This window comes from Ixodes scapularis, unplaced genomic scaffold (assembly GCF_016920785.2).
Source record: "Ixodes scapularis isolate PalLabHiFi unplaced genomic scaffold, ASM1692078v2 PGA_scaffold12__126_contigs__length_90152505, whole genome shotgun sequence".
Taxonomy (NCBI): domain Eukaryota; kingdom Metazoa; phylum Arthropoda; class Arachnida; order Ixodida; family Ixodidae; genus Ixodes; species Ixodes scapularis.
In genome coordinates, this window is record NW_024609838.1 from 51,871,457 (window position 1) to 51,889,293 (window position 17,837).

Here is a 17,837-nt window from a genome sequence, read left to right on the forward strand (position 1 = left end):
TTTTGAGGAACCTTAAAAGTATTCCCTAAATTGTTTTACGAAATTTTAAATGTATCATTCCTCAGATTTTATGCGATTGTGTGTTTTCATAATATATATATGAAACCTCTCGTTTTTTCACAATTTCCTGTGTTGCGTCGTACCTCATTATTTCCGGTGATATTGGTGAGTAACCAACACTATGTTCTGTTTTACTTCTGATGTAGAGCAGCAGATGCTATGAGCCATTGCTATCAACCAAGGGCAGTGAATATTTTGCATGGCTCAATGCATTCCGTGCCGCTGGGTCTTGCCAGAGAGTCAGATGACATGCTCTCAAGCACTGGACTGACTAGAAAGACTCTTAGCATCAGCTTCAGTACACCAGAAGGTGAAAGTTAGCATTACCTCTGTATTAATCTAACTCCTTTTTTGTTCGTAGTGCCCCGGTGCGGCATAACCTCCGGTTAAATTATCCGTATTGGAAACACCCGATTTAGCTTACGATTTGAACAAGTACGGTTAGGCCTCCGAATGGTTGTCTCCAGTTTAGTTCCCGTTTTCATATGACGGTCCGAAACTCAGGATACGTTTCTGTTTAATTTCAAACCGCTACTTTTTGTAGGGAAGCGCAATAAATTTTGCTGAACCTGTACTAAAAATTTCGTTCTGAGTATCTGAGCGAGTTGCACAGAGCGATCGTTCAAAAAAGGCATGAGCTGTGTTGAATAAGGAGGAAAAGTGCCACTGGGAGCATGTCTGGTGTGGCCAGCAAAAGTACGTTTGTTGTTGACTTCCCTTTTTTGTCGTTGCAAAAATGACAAACGGATTCGTTCTGCTACGCGTGGATTGTCAGTAACTGCCGAACAGCGTTCCGTAGTGTACTGTCAGTAGTCGTCATTGGAATTTTTAAATTTAAGCATAAACCCATCTCGCGAGGGCGTTGGGTTGGAGTTCACGTTTCATTCTCCACCTACACCTGATTTGTTGCTCGGCGGGAAAGTCTCTAATTTTCTGTGTGGCAAAAGAAATGAGCACAAGAGTTTAGGAAGAGCCTGCTTCCGCTCGGCGTGCAAGGCGTCTGTGATAAGATAGCGTACTATGCCATCCCACCAATCCCACTCACAAAATTAAAACCGCACAGATGCGCGTCCACCACGGCACGTCGAGAAGTTCCAGCAATAAGCTCCAAAGATACTTGAATTTGTGCAGTAAATCGAGTGAATTATTTCACATTTGAGTTTTCTCGAACACAGCAGACAAAAACATTTCACTTGCACCGCGTCTATGCCGGATCTCCAGCCACCGCCATTTCAACTCGCGCACTTACACACGCCCTAGGAGTGAGTGGACGTAACTTTTAAACTGCTGCTTGATTGGCTGAGGAGGCCCCTAGCCTTCCGCTGCGGTTCAACGTAGGATAAACGAAGTATAGTTACGCTTTGGCAAAACACGGCTTCGCAATCGCGAGGCGTGAAGGCGCAGATCACGCCGAAACTAAGCGGCGGACACCGTTTTGAAGGGCAGCAAAAAGAAGGGAAAATACCAACTCCGCTTCAAAAGGAGACCAAGATGGTTTCCGTCCGCCAATTAGAACAGGAGTGGCCTAAAGGTCCGTTTCGATTTTGCCGCTTAGGTACCATCAAAAGCCGCCAAAAGCTCGTGAAAATATTTATTCATTTATTTTAGAAAATTGGGTGCTCATACTAACATCTGAGACAGTCTATGTAACTAAAACCCCCAAAAAGGTGAGTAATTTTTTTTCTCAAATTAATGTGATACATTTTTCACTAAGTTTTGGGCATTTCGTTAGCACAGAACTGAAGCCTGGATAAATGCGTTGGATCAAGGCTCGACACTGATTGGTTGACAGGTGGAAGAGGAGGAGTGCAGTGCTCGACCCTGATTGGTAAGCAGAGAAATTACGTGACCAGAGGGGTAGGCGAGGTTGTGTGAGGCAGTTGAGGAGCAGCTCGACCGCCTGTGCGGATTGACGGAGAGGAGCTCGAGATATTGGAAGGTAATTGAAGATTGCCAGGCTTATCTGCCTGCCCGATGAGCGCTAGTATCGCTTCATTCTAGGAATTATCAAGTGTACTATGGTACGTGCTCACTTATCTGATGAAGAGCACCGTGAACGCAGGAGGCTGGCGTCGGGAAACTCAGACTCGCTAAATGCCTGTGACTCTAAAATGTTTCACGTATTCAACATAAATACCTAGAAATTTGCCATAATTTTTAGGCCCCTGTTTTTTCGAAAAAGTGTAATAAGTAGAAAATGTATCAGAAAGTGCTTGTATCATGCAAGTAACGCACGCGCTGCATGTAAACCGCGATGTCATATCTCGTTAACAGGTAAACTGTTGACAAGTGTTGCGCTGCCGCGCAGCCGCGTCGTACTATATAACTAATCGCTTTCTGAATAAACGTTGTTGTCTTGACGCATCACGGCTGATGCATGCTATCACAAGTGGGATGCCGTCCACGTTGGCGATAGCTCGAAGTAACGACGTCAGTCACCGTAGCTATGGAACTACTCAAGCCACCGGAGCTACTGCTGCTCTCTGTGAACATTCCAAAAAACTGGGACCTGTTCAAGCAGAAATTCGAGCTCTTTCTGAGGGCAACGGAGCCAGCCAAAAAACTAAGGTCGGCAACTGTCAAGACCGCTCTCCTGCTGAGTGTAGCCGAGGATGACGCTTTGAAGGTATTCAACAATTTTGTGTTTGCCGCAAACGAGAATAAGGAGGATTACGCGACGGTCGCGCTCAAGTTTGAGGAGTACTGTAGACAACAGCAGAATGAGGTCTACGAGAGGTACATCTTTCGAACAAGAACGCAAGTTGAAGCAGAACCCTCGAACATTGTTTGCGTGAATTGAGGAAACAAGCACGCGGCTGTAACTTCGCGCAGTTGACCGACACAATGATTCGGGATCAGGTTGTGTTCGGTACAAACAATTCAAAGTTATGGGAAAAAATGCTCAAAGAAAAAGATATAACGCTGCTCAAGGCTGAACAGATCTATAAAGCAGCGGAAGTATCCGCCCAGCAGAACGAAGTGTGGGCGCAGGCGGAAAAACAAATGGCGCTGGTGAAAAAGAAGCAACAGTACAAATGTGCCAAGTGCAACCGGCCGCTCGAGCCAGGACGGTGTCCGGCATTTGGAAGGTCATGCTTCTTGTGCACAGGTACTGACCATTTTGCGGCTTGCTGCAAGAAAGGTCCGCAAGTCAAGGTCCACCTTAAGATAGACAGCGTCGGCAACCATGCAGACTGGATCATCCACGCAAAGGTGGCGGACCAGCCAGTCGTCTTGAAGGTGGACACGGGCTCCCAAGCTAACCTGCTGCCTTACTCGATCTATCGGAGGTGCACGGAGAAGGCGAACTTGAAACCAAGCGCCTCTGTGCTTCGATCATACAGCGGGGACGCCATCAAGCACATCGGGGTTGCAACTCTACGAGTGGTCATTTACAATCGGTCCGGCGACATCGAATTCTTCATTGTCAAAAAAGGCAGCCAGGCACTACTCGGACTGCTAGCAAGTGAGGCGCTGGGACTTGTGTCGCGCTCGGTGAGTGTTGTGAACACCAGCAATATCGAGAAAATAGTGACAGAATTCCGCCCTCTGTTTCAGGGTACCGGCTGCCTGGCACGTCAGTATCGGATGGTCCTGCGAGATGACGCAACACCGGTAGTTCAACCGGCACGACGAGTACCTCTGGCGCTGCGAGAGCCTCTTCGAGAGGAGCTGGAGCGTATGGAACGAGCTGACATCATCCGCAAAGTCAATGGGCCAACGGACTGGGTAAGTACATTGGTCATTGTACGGACAAAAGACGGAAAACTACGCGTGTGTATGGGCCCCAGGCGCATTTTACGAGTGTCTAAAGCTCGAGCACTATCAGATACCTAAGCGGGAAGACATTGAGGCCGAACTAGCAGGAGCTAAATATTTTTAAGCCTCGACGCGAACTCTGGGTTTCACCGAATTCCCTTGGATGAGGATACCTCGGCTATTTGCACGTTCGGTACGCCTTTTGGTCGCTACCAGTTTTTGAGACTTCCATACGGGATTGCGTCGGAACCCGAGGTGTTCTAAAAAACTCCAAGCGAGATATTCGATCCGTCCCCAGGGGTCCGCGTATACATTGACGATATTTTGATCTGGGGATCCACTAAAGAAGAGCACGATTCACGCCTCAAAAACGCACTGCAGTTAGCCAGTCGGACGGGTTTGACATTCAACGCCGCGAAATGCAAGTTTGGGCTAACTGAGATCGAATTTCTCGGTGACGTCACAAGCCAAGAAGGAATAAGGCCGAGCTCGGCATTGATCACGTCACTGGGGGAGATGTCATGCCCTACAGAAAAGACAGCGGTGCATAGAATGCTCGGAGTCGCAAATTACTTTGGGAAGTACCTACCGAACTTGGCAGGAAAAACAGAACTTCTGCGTAGTCTTTAAAAAAAAAAAAAAAGAAACAGTTTTTGAATGGAAAGACAACCACGCCAAAGAATGGAAAGATATCTGCCTAATGCTTACCAGCACGCCCGTGTTTGCTATTTTTGATCCAACCAGAGATACGAAGATCTTGTCAGACGCATCAAGGAATGGATTAGGGTCTGCACTTCTGCAGCGTCATGGTGACAGGTGGCGGCCGGTCACCTACGCATCACGCGTTATGACTGACGCAGAACAGTGGTTCTCGCAAATAGAAAAGGAAACGATGGGCATCACGTTCGGCTGCAAGAAGTTTCATCACTGCGTGTACGAGCGTAAGATCGCGTTTGAAACCGATCACCATTCACTGTTAGCAATCGCCTCAAAAGGAATCGGTGATATGCCGCCGAGACTTCAGCGTTTCTTTCTGCGTTTACTGATGCACGATTATACCCTTCAATTCGTACCATAAAAACTGCTACTGCTGGCCGACATGCTATCAAGGTCGTCACCAGTTACCACAAAGGACACCGCCGGCTCAACGGAAGACGGGGAAGTTTACGCAGTGAGCGACCTCTCAGACTTGGTAAGCAAGAAAACCCTAGATCGCCTTGCTGAGGCGACCGCGAAGGACGCAGACCTGCAGTCAGTCATTTGTTACATGAACGCAAGGGTGACATTGACGGCAGGCTGAAACCTTTTGTGTCCGAGTTGTCCCTGGTTCAAGGAATAGTATTTAAGGGTAGCAAAGCTGTGGTCCCGAAGTCCATTAGACCGGAGATGCTCCAACGTATTCATGAAGGTCATTTGGGAATTAAAAAGTGCAAATCAAGAGCCCGACGATTGCTGTTTTGCCCAGGACTCATGTGTGACATTGACGGCAGGCTGAAACCTTTTGTGTCCGAGTTGTCACTGGTTCAAGGAATAGTATTGAAGGGTAGCAAAGTTGTGGTCCCGAAGTCCATTAGACCGGAGATGCTCCAACGTATTCATGAAGGTCATTTGGGAATTAACAACCGCAAATCAAGAGTCCGACGTTTGCTGTTTTGGCCAGGACTCAACTCGGACATCGAGACTCTGCTACAAGGGTGCTCAGCATGCCAAATGTGTACGTACAAGCAGCAAAGTGAACCCCTCATATTAAGGCCAGCATCGAATCATGCGTAGTAGAGAGTGGGTGTTGATCTTTTCCAGCATGGCGGAAGTTCGTGTATTTGTGTATTTGACGCGCAATCGAACTTTCCGGAAGTAGAAAAGCTGACGGGAACCACGACATGCTCTGTTATTGCAAAGTTGAGCTCTATTTTTTGAAGATACGGTATTCCCCTAGAGGTCTGCAGCTATAACGGGCCCCAGTTTTCGTCTCATGAGTCTGATGTTTTACATCGAGATATGACTTAAAGCATGTTACATCGAGCCCGAGGTTTCCCAAGTCAAACGGACTCGCCGAGAAAGGGGTGCAAATTGTCAAGCGGATCTTGAACAAAACTGAAGAGGCCCATGAAGACTTCTGGATGGGGCTACTGGGCTATCGATCTGCTCCCCCTGGAGGATGGTCGATCACCAGGAGAGCTGTTACAAGGCAGGAGACTACGCAGTCGAATCCCCGACTTCAGCCATCAACCCAGCAGGCTTGTTTTTAGAAACCGGCAGCTCGACACCCGAGGCAAGAACCTACCCGACCTCAAGAAAGGCGAAATCGTGAAGTTGAGAGACAAAGACAAAGCATGGACTCGTAGAGCTCTGGTCTTGGTATCAGCCGCGCCAAGATCATATCGGGTGGTCACCAAAGACAACAAGCTGCTGCGACGCAACCGGCAAAATTTTCTTCCAACACGTGAGCCGCTTCAACAAGAAACTGCTTAAAGTGACGACTCGGACAGCGGGGATTCAACCGAGGAACTGAGAGCGACACCGGCCTCCTTGTGGACAAGACCGCCTATGCCGGGTTTGCACGACCACCCCCTGACGCCGGTCCCAAGACGATCCAGAAGGCACACCCGTCAATCAGAGCGCCTGCAATACGACAGCAATTTCAACCAAGTGCATCCCATCTATCGTTGGAACTCCTAATGTTATTTATGAAACAAAGGAAAATGTATCGTGCAAGTCACGCACGCGCTGCACGTAAACCGCGATGTCATATCTCGTTAACAGATACACTGATTAGACGTGCTGCGCTGCCGCGCAGCCGCGTCGTACTATATAACTAATCACTTCCTGAATAAACGTTGTTGTTGGCTTGACACATCACGACTGATACAGTTCTAATTTGCTTTTATCGTTCAAACCACAAAAACGTCGAATCACTTGTACGAAATCGATATACTGCGTATGCACTTTATCATCCGCATTTAGATATCATGTTTTTTAACTCTAAGTTGGTGTGCTTTGGACACTAGGACAAACTTAGGTGGCCTGATTTGCACAACAATACTGTGCTGTGTAGTGCACACAAAAACACACTAAGCTGGTTTGAGTGGAAAATTTGGATACTGTCTGCACGGAATGAAACCCGAACGCCGGATCGTGTGGCCATCGACACAGGCTGCTCCACCTGGAGGGCCCATGAGCACTAATGAAAGTACGCCGGGGTGCGACGCTGCAGGTCCTACAAAGACGAGCTCGACCCTCGCGTGGCGTGTGTGGGACTCTCGCGTTTCGCCGCCGGCGCGCTGTAAGCGCCGTCAAATCCGATACACAAAACGCCGTCACTCGCTTTGTGTATCGGATGCCCGGTGATATCTCTTCAGCGCTGTCATTAATATTCGCTCTGTGTATCGCAAGGGCGAAATGAATGTTGAACCATTTCGTGCAGAGAAGACCCGTAGTGGCTGATGACCTGTCACCGGAACTGCGCTGGGGCTCCGGTGAACAGCGTGCCACACACGGTTTCCGAGAAATAGGGAAACGTCATAGACGTGAAATGGCATGACCATACTCTTATAAAAAAAATGTTGCAGCTGACCGACGCGAATGCCTTGGTTTTTATATACGCTGCGCATGTTCTCTTGCGAGAGTATCAGTCGATTCTTATAAAAAGAGAGGAATTGCTCGCTGACGGCTTCTTTCGTAACCACCGATATGCCAGGCGTATTAATTTCGGAGCGGAATAAATGAATCGACCTGTCTGAGCAGGGACTATCGCGAAGAGCTATAGCCTGGTTAAGTGGCCACCCGGTTTCAGCCGGGCGGCAGTGTGGCGACACAGAAGAACCCCGAGTGACGGCGCTTACAACGCGCCACCGACAAAACCCGGAATTCCCAGACGCACCACGCGAGGGTCCAGCACTTTTTAGTAGGACCACCACCCTCGCACCCCGCGCATTTTCATTAGTTCTCAGAGGCCCCCCAGGTGGAGCAGCCTGTGTCGATGGCCATGCGTTCCGCGTTTGGGTTTCATTCCGTGCTGACTCTACATTAGCTTGTGTGATGTGCGCACTAACACACTAAGCCGCTTCGATGTGCACATCAGGATACCTTGCTAGTGCGGTGGACACACCAAAACACACTAAGCCGCTATGATGGGCTCACCAGGATACATTTTTCTCTGTGGGGTGCAACCAGAACACATTAGGCCACTATGATGTGCACGTCAGTAGACACTAGGCTGGCTGGTTGTGCACACCAAAACACACTAAGCCGTTCTGGTGTGCACATAAGACACATTAAGTGGGTCTTATGTTAAACACTAAAATGCACAGGTGGGTCTGATGTAAACACTAGAACACAGTAACTGAGACTGATGTGTAAACCAAAACTCAATAGGTGGGTTCGATGGGCAGACGAAAAACATTAGGTGGGTCTGATGCGCACGCCAACGCGCATTAGGTGACTCTGATTAGCACACCAAAATACATTATTTGTGCCTGATGTGCACACAAAAACACATTGTGAAGGTCTCGTGTGCACACCAAACATAGAAGTCATCGTTGTCCGTGTCCCCTTCTATGTGTCTTCGTCATGTTTAATTACTGTTATCAACACACTCGTTTTGTACTTCATTAGGTGAGTCTGGTGTTCACACCAGGACACATTCAGATAGCCTGGTGTTTACACGAGGAAACATCAAAACACGCCCGGCACGGTCTGGTGGATTTTTGAATAGGGATATCGCGGAGGCAAAAAGAACGGAAATGGTTTTAGGGGAGCGGACACACTGTGGCTAGTGAGGCCGACTAACTGCGGCATTAGCGCCCAAGACTGGCGTGCTTTTCTGTTGTTTTTTGTCGAAAAGCTCAGGGAGATTCGACGCATTTGAAGTCTTGCCTACTGCAGGACGCGTACAGCTGCATGTTAACTCAAAAGAGTAAACAAAATGCAGCATGCGCTCTTAAGCTTATATGGTGCTCCTGTAGTTCATGCTGCACTTGAAAAATCGTGCGCTGAAAGGCAACACAAAGGGGATCCCTTTGGGTCACCTTTTCTCTCGAAATTCAGAGTACCCAGGTCTTTCAAAATTTGAAGATCGTTCGAAAAACCCTTATAATTCTCCCAGCATATTGACATAAATAAATATTAAACAAGCAATATTGGGGAGTCCTTTAAGTAGATGGTACTTGAAGTCAGGGTTGGGCAGAAATACTCAAAAATGTATTTGGAAATACAAATACTGGGATACATCAAAATAGTAGCTAAAATACAGATACTAAGATACATCTGTAAAAATGTATCGCGATACATATCGGAAATGCATTTTAAATAGAGGCAAAAGGTTTTTGGAAATACAAATACAGGAGTACATTTTAGGGAGAGGAGAAATACAAATACAGAAATACTGATACTCCAATACATTTTTCAAATTTGTTTGAGACGCCAACTGAGATGAAGCTTGAAGTACGAAGTGGAAGTTTTTGATCTCGAAATTACTTTCCCGTAGGCCTTGAAGGTAGTGGTTTCGGACGGCTAGGAGTCTTCAATGGGCTCAAAAAAGCGTTCCATCAAGGACTGACCGCGCTCCCTTTCCTGACATCCTGCCTGTCTGACGAGGGATGCGAAAAGACTTCGACCTCTAAATAAATTCGATGCCACCCTAAATCCCATCAAAACGTCACAACGCCCCTGTCCAATAAGGATGCCCTTGTCCACATTGATCACATGACGTCACGGTGAAATGAACTCGTATTCGTTATCTGTAGGTGTGGCCTTGAACATAAAACTTTAACACACTGCTGTATGAATGGACATAGCGTACTTTCGTTGTAGGTTACCTTGTTGAAGATCGTGCAGGCAGTGTCGTTTGGAATTTTCGAGAATAGTAGACAACCTGAAGCATCCTGGAACACATATCTTATTGTCTGTTACGGTTGAAAAAGCGATATGGTGGCATCCCTGTTCTAATGGTCCTTTCTGCCGTCCCTCCACCACCGACGTCGCCCAGCATCATCCAAACAGAGACCTCGTGGGTTGCGACCTGATATTGCCGCCACAGGTGCGAGCTCTCCGAGAAACAGCGCGCTCGAGACGAGTCGCAGGTGTACGAGTCTGGGTCAGCACCGCGAGGCCACGTCTGGCCTCCTTCCTTGGCTTCGGATCACCAGAGCAGCGGGTCACGTTTACGTTGACTGATGACGTACCCTTGAGCCGTGCAATATTACGGGCGCAGACGGATTCCGATATGTGTTCAACTTCACTGCGCGAGTCATCCTATTATATCACGTCAACCACCGCCAGACTCGTGCGGCAACGGACTGCGACTCAGCTTTGCCGGCTGGGTGTACTGTGTACGCTAAGGCAAGAAAGACGGTTAGCCGCGGTCATTGGATGCCAGGAAACAATGACTCAAGAAATTCCTACCTAAAAACCTGCGGCAGAAGATGCTCTGACTCCACTCCTGGCAAGCCACCTGTTTCGAGTCCCCGACTACGCAACACTTCTCAGAAGAGAGGAGAGGACGCATGAAGAAATAGTTCGGAGAATCGGAAGGAACCTTGGTCAGCATAGTAACAATGCCCCGGTACCACCTTGACCATTGGTGCCCTCAGAAGTAAAAAAAAAAAAGAAGTTCGGACTTTTTTTTTTTGGAGGGGGGGGGGGAGGGGTATTTCTCTAGAAATGTAACGAAATGCATTTCATCCTGATTGTATCGAGTTACAAAAAACATTCCAAATGTATTTCGATATAGGAATACAGATACTGGTGAAAAAAATGTATCGCGATACAGAAATACAGATACGAAATGTATTTCTGAAATACTATCGCTATTCAATTGTATCGCGATACTGCCCAACCCTGCTTGAAGTACAACTTCAAGGAGGTTAAGAAAAACCTGTACTTTACTTGAAGTACATTCTCTGAACATGTATTCTTACTTTTCTAAGGCATTTGCTTCTGGTACTTTACCAGGAATGTAAAGCTCCCGACTTCAAAGAACAATCGGCAAAATTGAAAACGAAATATGGCTTATAGTCATGTGAAATCGCGTTTATTTTCTTTTGAGACGTAATCTCATAATGTTAGTCTGTGAAGTGGCGGCTATGCGACCAGTACATATAAGTGTGGGATTTGTTGATTCAGTTATATAATTCGTCAGCGAGAGTGACCCAACTAGCCTGTGGCGACTTTACTTTATCCAATATTTGACTCCATTTGAATAAAGAACAACTAATGCAGCCTCGGTTATCCCTGGAGTAATGCGCAAATGGCATCATAAGAGATTATGTTGAAATTTACATGGAATTTACTTTGACAGTATACTCTATTTATACTACTTCACTTCAAAAGGGTTGTACACGGTGAACTCACTACCTTACTTGAAGTGTATAATCTCTCATTTACTTTGTACCGGGTGTTTGTGAGACATTTGAACCCGACTTTTCGCTCCGCGAAAATAAAGTGGACGATGCGGAGAGCTGAAACTCCGTAAAAACGTAGATAAACGTAGCCAGAGCCGTTCGAACAAGATTCCAAAGTTTCAGCACGGGCCGTTCTCAAGCAGCACATCACAACCGGCTCAAGCTTGAGAAAGACTGGGTAGCCGGGGAAGTTTCGCTGGGCCTAGATTGTTTTGCCCCGTGGCGCTAGGCAGCCCCATCCTGGTATGCCAGTCTGGTGACCACCGACAGTTCCCTGTGTAGCCATGAACCGGCTCACCGCTGGAATCATGGCCTGGACCAGGCGGGAAGCTCAGCGGTACCCCAAGCTTGACTCTTTATTGTATATACAGTATGGCCAGGTTAATGGCCGGGTGGTCAGCCAAGCTTGGCTAGACAAAAGAAATTCACCATGCAGTTAAACCAGTTTAACTGGTCATATTAAGAACGCACGTCGTAAATTAATAAAATTCAATCTATTTCCACAACAAATACATATGCAGGCCGCAAAAATAAATATAAAAACATATGTACAATGCGAATAATATTGGCATGATAGTATTCATGTTTCCCAGGCGGTTGGCGAGATTCCCCCCATCTTCTGGAGTGTCGGGGTTCCGGCGGTGGCTAATATGCCCCAGGGCCCCAGGGCAACTGAATTAAGAATAAACATCAAAGCTACTGAAATTCTTATTTAGGAAATAAGAATAATTATCAAAGCAACTGAAATTCTTATTTCAGTTGCCCCAGAGCAACTGAAATAAGAGTAAGCACCAGTAATTAGAACCATGGCAGATTTATTTGCACCCGTCTGTTCTAAAATGGTGTGTAACTGATGCCACGAATAAAACATATGCACTATTATAAACAGTATAAGAGGGAATATGAAAGCGTGTGCCATTCGTACATCTGGGGCCTGTCTCGCGGCAATTAAGTATACACCGCATGTAAGTGATTTCACAAGCGACGACGATCCGCTTCACTCTCGTTCGGTCACTCGCGCGATGCGGCTAACCTCATGAACGCGATGGCAGCAAGCGACCAAGGCGATGAGCGACGATTTCTAAAAATCCAAAAACCGAGCGACCCGACAAGTGACCGTTAGAAGTCTCCGCCGCTCGTCGGTGACTCTCGTCGCTCGCTTAGTCGCTTACATGCGGTTCAGCCTTTACGCAAAGCAACTCCTAGAAATGAAAAGATCCTGCTGTTGTTACCCCTTCCTGCCTCCCCAGTCTGTCGTCCGGCATGCAACTCGCAATTGCGAGTTCCATAGCGGACGACAGACTGGGAAGGCAGGAAGGTGGTAACAACAGCAGTATACTCTACCACAGTGGTTAACCACAGTGGTAGAGGATCTCTGAAGCTGAATGCACACACTGGCGGTTGTATTACTAGCATAGCTGTTCCAAATTGGGTTGCAAAAAGGTTCAGCTTCACATGCACCTGATTATGAAAATAAATGCAAATGGTCGAGTCTGCTTACCTAGCTCGCTGGCGCGGACACAGACAAGCATTGCCCGCGCTGCAATGAGGACGGAGCGAATTCCGAACACGCCGTTCTGGGATGCAGCCATTTCGCCCACGAGCGAGTGGAACTCTGGCGGTGGACGTCATTAGTCGCAGGAACCATCGGCAGAGGCAGCACTGAAGGCACCGGCAAACTACTTGTACAAACAAAGCAACTTGTAACCTCCCCAAGCAGAACAGCAGCGCGAACAAAGACCCGAATTCGCGCTACTAACGCGAAATCTTTTTTGTGTTTTTTTTTTTTTTTTTCGAAACTGCGCCGCCGTCGTCTCAAAACTAGCGCTTTGAGCGGACGCGAGGGCCGCGCTGATTGGCCTACGCGCTCCCTGTCCTGGCACCGTGAGCAGGTCTCCTCTTTCAAGGCATCCGGGCTGCGCGCGGGGACACTGCATCATCTCCGGTCCCGGGGCATTGGCGCATTCCAGGGGCCCTAAACTCGTCAAATACAAAGTTGGAGCCAAAGTTGGCGGAGCGCGCCGATGGGACGATCACGACAATGACTTCGCGTTTTTCTCGTCGACGTCCAATCAGCGCGCTCTGCCGACTTTCGGCTACAACTTTGTATTTGACGAGTTTAGGGCCCCAGGCGTCTGATTCATCTGGGGGTGCGAGATTCTTCCCGCGCTTTTCCAACATCACGTGGGAGGCTCCCCGCCTCGGGCACTTGGGCTGGAAGCGGCTTCTTCGTGCAAGCCAGGGTAAATAAAGGCCGCGATAAAAAGCGGGAAAGTTATGAAGTTCGAGTTCGACCAATTTCGACAGCTTGATTTCCAATTTATCCGGTGCAATCCCATTGCAACCAGTTCAATTCGGGTTTGGCCTGTTCATACCCAAACTCTTTTCAGATAGTTTTTTTTTTCTTTTTCAATGGGGAAAACGTGTTCTTTTTTATGTCTCTAGCTAAAACAGACTTCTTGCAGTTAAACGTCGCTTTCTAGTGCGAAGGCTCCTGCCACAAAGCTCCAAAATATGTTAAGAGAACGCTCATACGAATTAAAAAAAAGTGAAAAAAGTTAAACGTACTATAGAGTAACAGTGGCTTTCAGTGGGCATTCTGCGTCCAATAAAATACGAGCTTGAGCCACGGAACATTGCATAGCGGCAATTCCCTGCCATTCCCTAACTCACCCTATCTTCGATCTGGCAACATGCCCGAACACTGGCTGTTGCTTGTATTGAGTGTACCAGGGAATATCTGCCAACCACCATGGAACCTCAAAGCTTGACAGAGGCTTTGCTACCTTGGCCATCTTTGACCGAGGAAAATCAATAGACAGCCAGGGTACATCCAATACTGGCAGCGGCCTGTTTACACTGGCCATCAATGACCAAGGAAATTGATTGGTCAGCAAGAAAACACGTTCCCTGGTAGTTCCATGGCTTCCTGGAGCAAGGAAATACTGTGAAACGCCAGGCTGGCATACAGACGTAAATAGCTGGTAAGTCGTGGCCAAGGTCTAAGAACTAAGTGCCAATCCTGGACCCAACTAAACCAATCAAGTGTGCTACCTGGGTTATCTTATTCAAAAGTTATGTGATTTTTTGAAATTTTCAATGGGAAAATGGGGCCCATTTTTGCCCGTTTTCGGTGTCTGGCGCCATAGAACGTCATGTATTCGAGAGCGCGGTCGAAAGTCATTTTTACAGTAAAATGTTCAGAAAATCGTTTATAAATTTTGAATAAGATAACGGTTGGTGCTGAAACTTTGACATCCTGCTCGACCGGCTCAGGCTACGTTCTGGCGGAGTTTGAGCCCCCTTCAATGTCTAATAATTTTTTTCGGTGCGTGTACACTCGGCATCAAACCTGGCTAGAGCGCGGGAGCGGTGCGCTCAGGACTGCGCGTACGACGTCTGCCGGTGGACGCTGTGCTCGAGATAGCGTGCTTCTGAGCCTGCGCCGATGTTGGGTAGCGCTGCGCAGACACAAATGTTATTGAATTAGCTCAGTTACGGCACTGCTCATACACGCTGCATGCACGCGCATTACTGCCCCTTACTCACCAGGACTCGCCTCCCGTCACTTGACGCGCCAGGCGGCTGCTATGGTAACTGCAGCGTATTCTATGGAATACGCAGGTTTTGAAGTGCAGCGTCTGGATGGCGTTCCACCGTACTCGTAAACAAAAACCTAGATGGCGCTTCGAACGACGGGAGGCACACTGAAGTGATTGATGGGGGTACCGACTTCCGGGGGAGTTCCAAAACTGATGTAATCTAGTAACAAAGGCAGGTACCAACGTTCGTGACTAACCAGCCGCCGAAGGAGCACTTGGTGCTTGCAGGCCACGAAAGGAAGGCGCTCGGTCTGGCGGCCCACGCACCGCCGGCTCCGCATTATCGCACGTTCCCCTGAAATGTATTTAGCTGCTGAACTGGCACGCTCGTTTTATCGGAGGATCGCAAGCTTCCATGCGGCTTAAGGCGGCCCTATCGCAACCGAGTCTACGTGCCACATCTCATGCTTCGTTATAAAGATTTCAAATTATTTTCTGTCGAGACTTTTATTTCTTCATTCATCGCGTTTCCCTTTTTTTTTTTTGCTTTAAATCAATGCGAACTTAAAGGGATGCTGAACTGAAATCTGGATTCCCCAAAACACGCAGCAAAAGCGTGTAACGGGATGCTACAAACACCAAAACATAACTCATACAGCGATATATCGAACGGATCACCGTATTTTTCAAAAAAAAGAGGCGCATTGGGCAGGAATGTTGACGTCATGTTTCTCCGAGAAGGAGAGGGAACGGCCTCACGTCTTCTCCGCCTCGCGGCCTTGAGGGAGCGAAGCGAAGAGAAGAGGAAACTAGGTATCTTGACGGTCACGCGCGCCGTCGGCCTGGTGCAATCTCGACTTCTTTTTCCAAAACTATAGGCGTCCATTTGAGATATCGCCTTGCTAGTAGTGTTGTAGGGATCGTAGCGTCCCGCCTACATCTCCAGCATTGTTTTTTTTTTAATCCAAATTTCAGTTTACCATCCCTTTAATTTAAATATTTGCGTGAAAACCGAAGTGTCTAACAAACTATTTGCTAGAAGATTCAATCATACATCAAATAGTTGAATTGATAATGTCATTACGGGCCTGGTACTGCTTGCACCTGCAGCAGGAACCTTTAAGGAACAGTATAACTTTAGTGTCTTACCTATGTTCATAAACTCGGAATCAGAAGCCGAGGTTGCGTTCCCAATTGTTAAAGCAATCCATTGAAGGTGGAGAGATAACTATCACTTCCAGTGGTAGCGGCGAACAAGCATTACACGCAAACAAGAAATTTCGTTGCTTCCGGCGCACACCATGAGCTGTTTTGCGCTAGTAGTGAAGCAAGCGAGCGAGTTCAGCGGCGATATTTCTTTCAGAAAAACATGCAATAATGTGAAGCCGGCGGCCACACAGAACGCCTTAATTTCGCAGCCTAGACGAGCCTAGCGCTGCTCTAGCGGCCGGTGGAGTCTGCAGAAGGCTCAGCACAAACGTTGGGATCTGCCCAGCGCTGCACGATGGCAGCACATGCTCCAGGGTGGGCTCTCTCGAACCCAGCGTCCACCGGCAGATGTGGCACGCACAGTCCAGAGCAGATCACTCCCGCTTTCTAAACAGGTTTGACTCCGAGTGTACTCCACGCCGCACTGCAAACTAGCAGTGGTTTTGCAATCAAGCTCAGGCATTGCTAAACTTTAGAGCAGACATGATACATTCCAAAGAACATAATTGGACCAAGCGGGTAAAACTAAAAAGTGCAAAACAATTAGGCACGCAGAGAACATCTGCCTAAAGGAAATTTTTGTAAACATAAGCCGCTTTACATTTGAATAGCAGAGTTTCGCAAACTGATCAAAACCTATGTACTTTCTCGTTACTATGAAATGCGAAACTAACTCCAAAAGTGATTCGCTACTTCTCTACGGTGGCTTGCACTTTGCATAATTAGTCTTCCTTTGAATAATTTATTTTCTACTAAAATTACATTTGAGGCCAATACTCATTAACTTCACTTAATTCTTTCTTTTTTTTGTAACTTATACTTGACTGATCTGAAGGTATTTTCGGGCGGCCAGAATCCAAGGTGATAGCTTTATCTTTGATAGGGTCTCTTGCTGAGCTAAAGCTCATGCAGCTGAGGTACCCCCTTGAGCAAAGCTCGCACTTGAAGCCTAGTAGTTTCCTAATACCATGCCGGTTTGTTTACGTGAAGAGGACCCAGAAGCTAACAATTATATGAAGAAATTTTCAGTTCGTAAGAAAACAGTACATTGCAAAATGTGCGATCAAGCCATATCAATTGCTCGCTTATTAAATTCCAGTATGTCCGTTGCTTCTTAAAAAAAATGTGGTGATGCCTTCATTGTCCTTATATGTTTATTATTTCTTCAATACTGACTCGAAGCGGAACACTCTTCCTCCATCAATGCGGTATATCAGACGAGCGTCTTTTTCAGCGGAAAGGGACGGACGATATGAAACTATTTATGGCCCACATTCGAGGTAGACGAAAGGGGTTTCGCAGCCACGGGATGCTTGTGGGCCGCGTCCCAAAAAGTCGAAGGCCACATGCGGCCCGCGTTTTACGTGCTCGAGATCCCTGGTCTAGATAGTGGTTTTGAGACACTGCATGTTGAGCGTACTGATGCCACGGCAATGCTTAATTCCTTGTGAGCGTCGCGCGCCTGCCTTTTACTTTCAGGAGTATGCTCTCCTTTTAACCTTGCCGTTTCTGAGGGAATGCCCTACGGTATGATATCGCAGTGACAGAGGACTATCAGGCTTTTTTAAATCTCCTGATTCCTTTGATTTCACAAAAAACATAATCATGTTTGCCCCTCGTCGCAGATAAGCCACAGTTCTGCAGTGTGTCCTTGGTTTTTTTTTTTTGCATTTGTATAATGTTACCATTGAAGTGCAGCAATTGAACTTTGTGATTATATGTACTGCTTTTTTGTGTGCTGTGGCTTTCTTTTCTTTTCTTTCTGTTTTCTGTGTATTACTACTGTCAACGTATTCCTTTTGTATGAATTCCCCCTATGTAATGCCCGAAAGGGCCCTTAGGGTAAATGAATACATAAATAAATAAA

At 47.2% G+C, this 17,837-nt stretch overlaps 1 protein-coding gene and 1 pseudogene across 1 annotated transcript; both read left to right on the forward strand.

The window, feature by feature from the left end:
• Positions 1-2,904: 2,904 nt before the first annotated feature.
• On the forward strand, positions 2,905-3,783 carry LOC121045893 (the record flags this gene model as incomplete). The annotated part of the gene is made up of 1 exon (XM_040499336.2): positions 2,905-3,783. A coding segment is annotated over exon 1 (879 nt), but the record flags the coding sequence as incomplete, so codon positions are not given.
• Positions 3,784-5,819: 2,036 nt separating this feature from the next.
• LOC120837004 lies at positions 5,820-6,498 on the forward strand (annotated as a pseudogene).
• Positions 6,499-17,837: the final 11,339 nt, after the last annotated feature.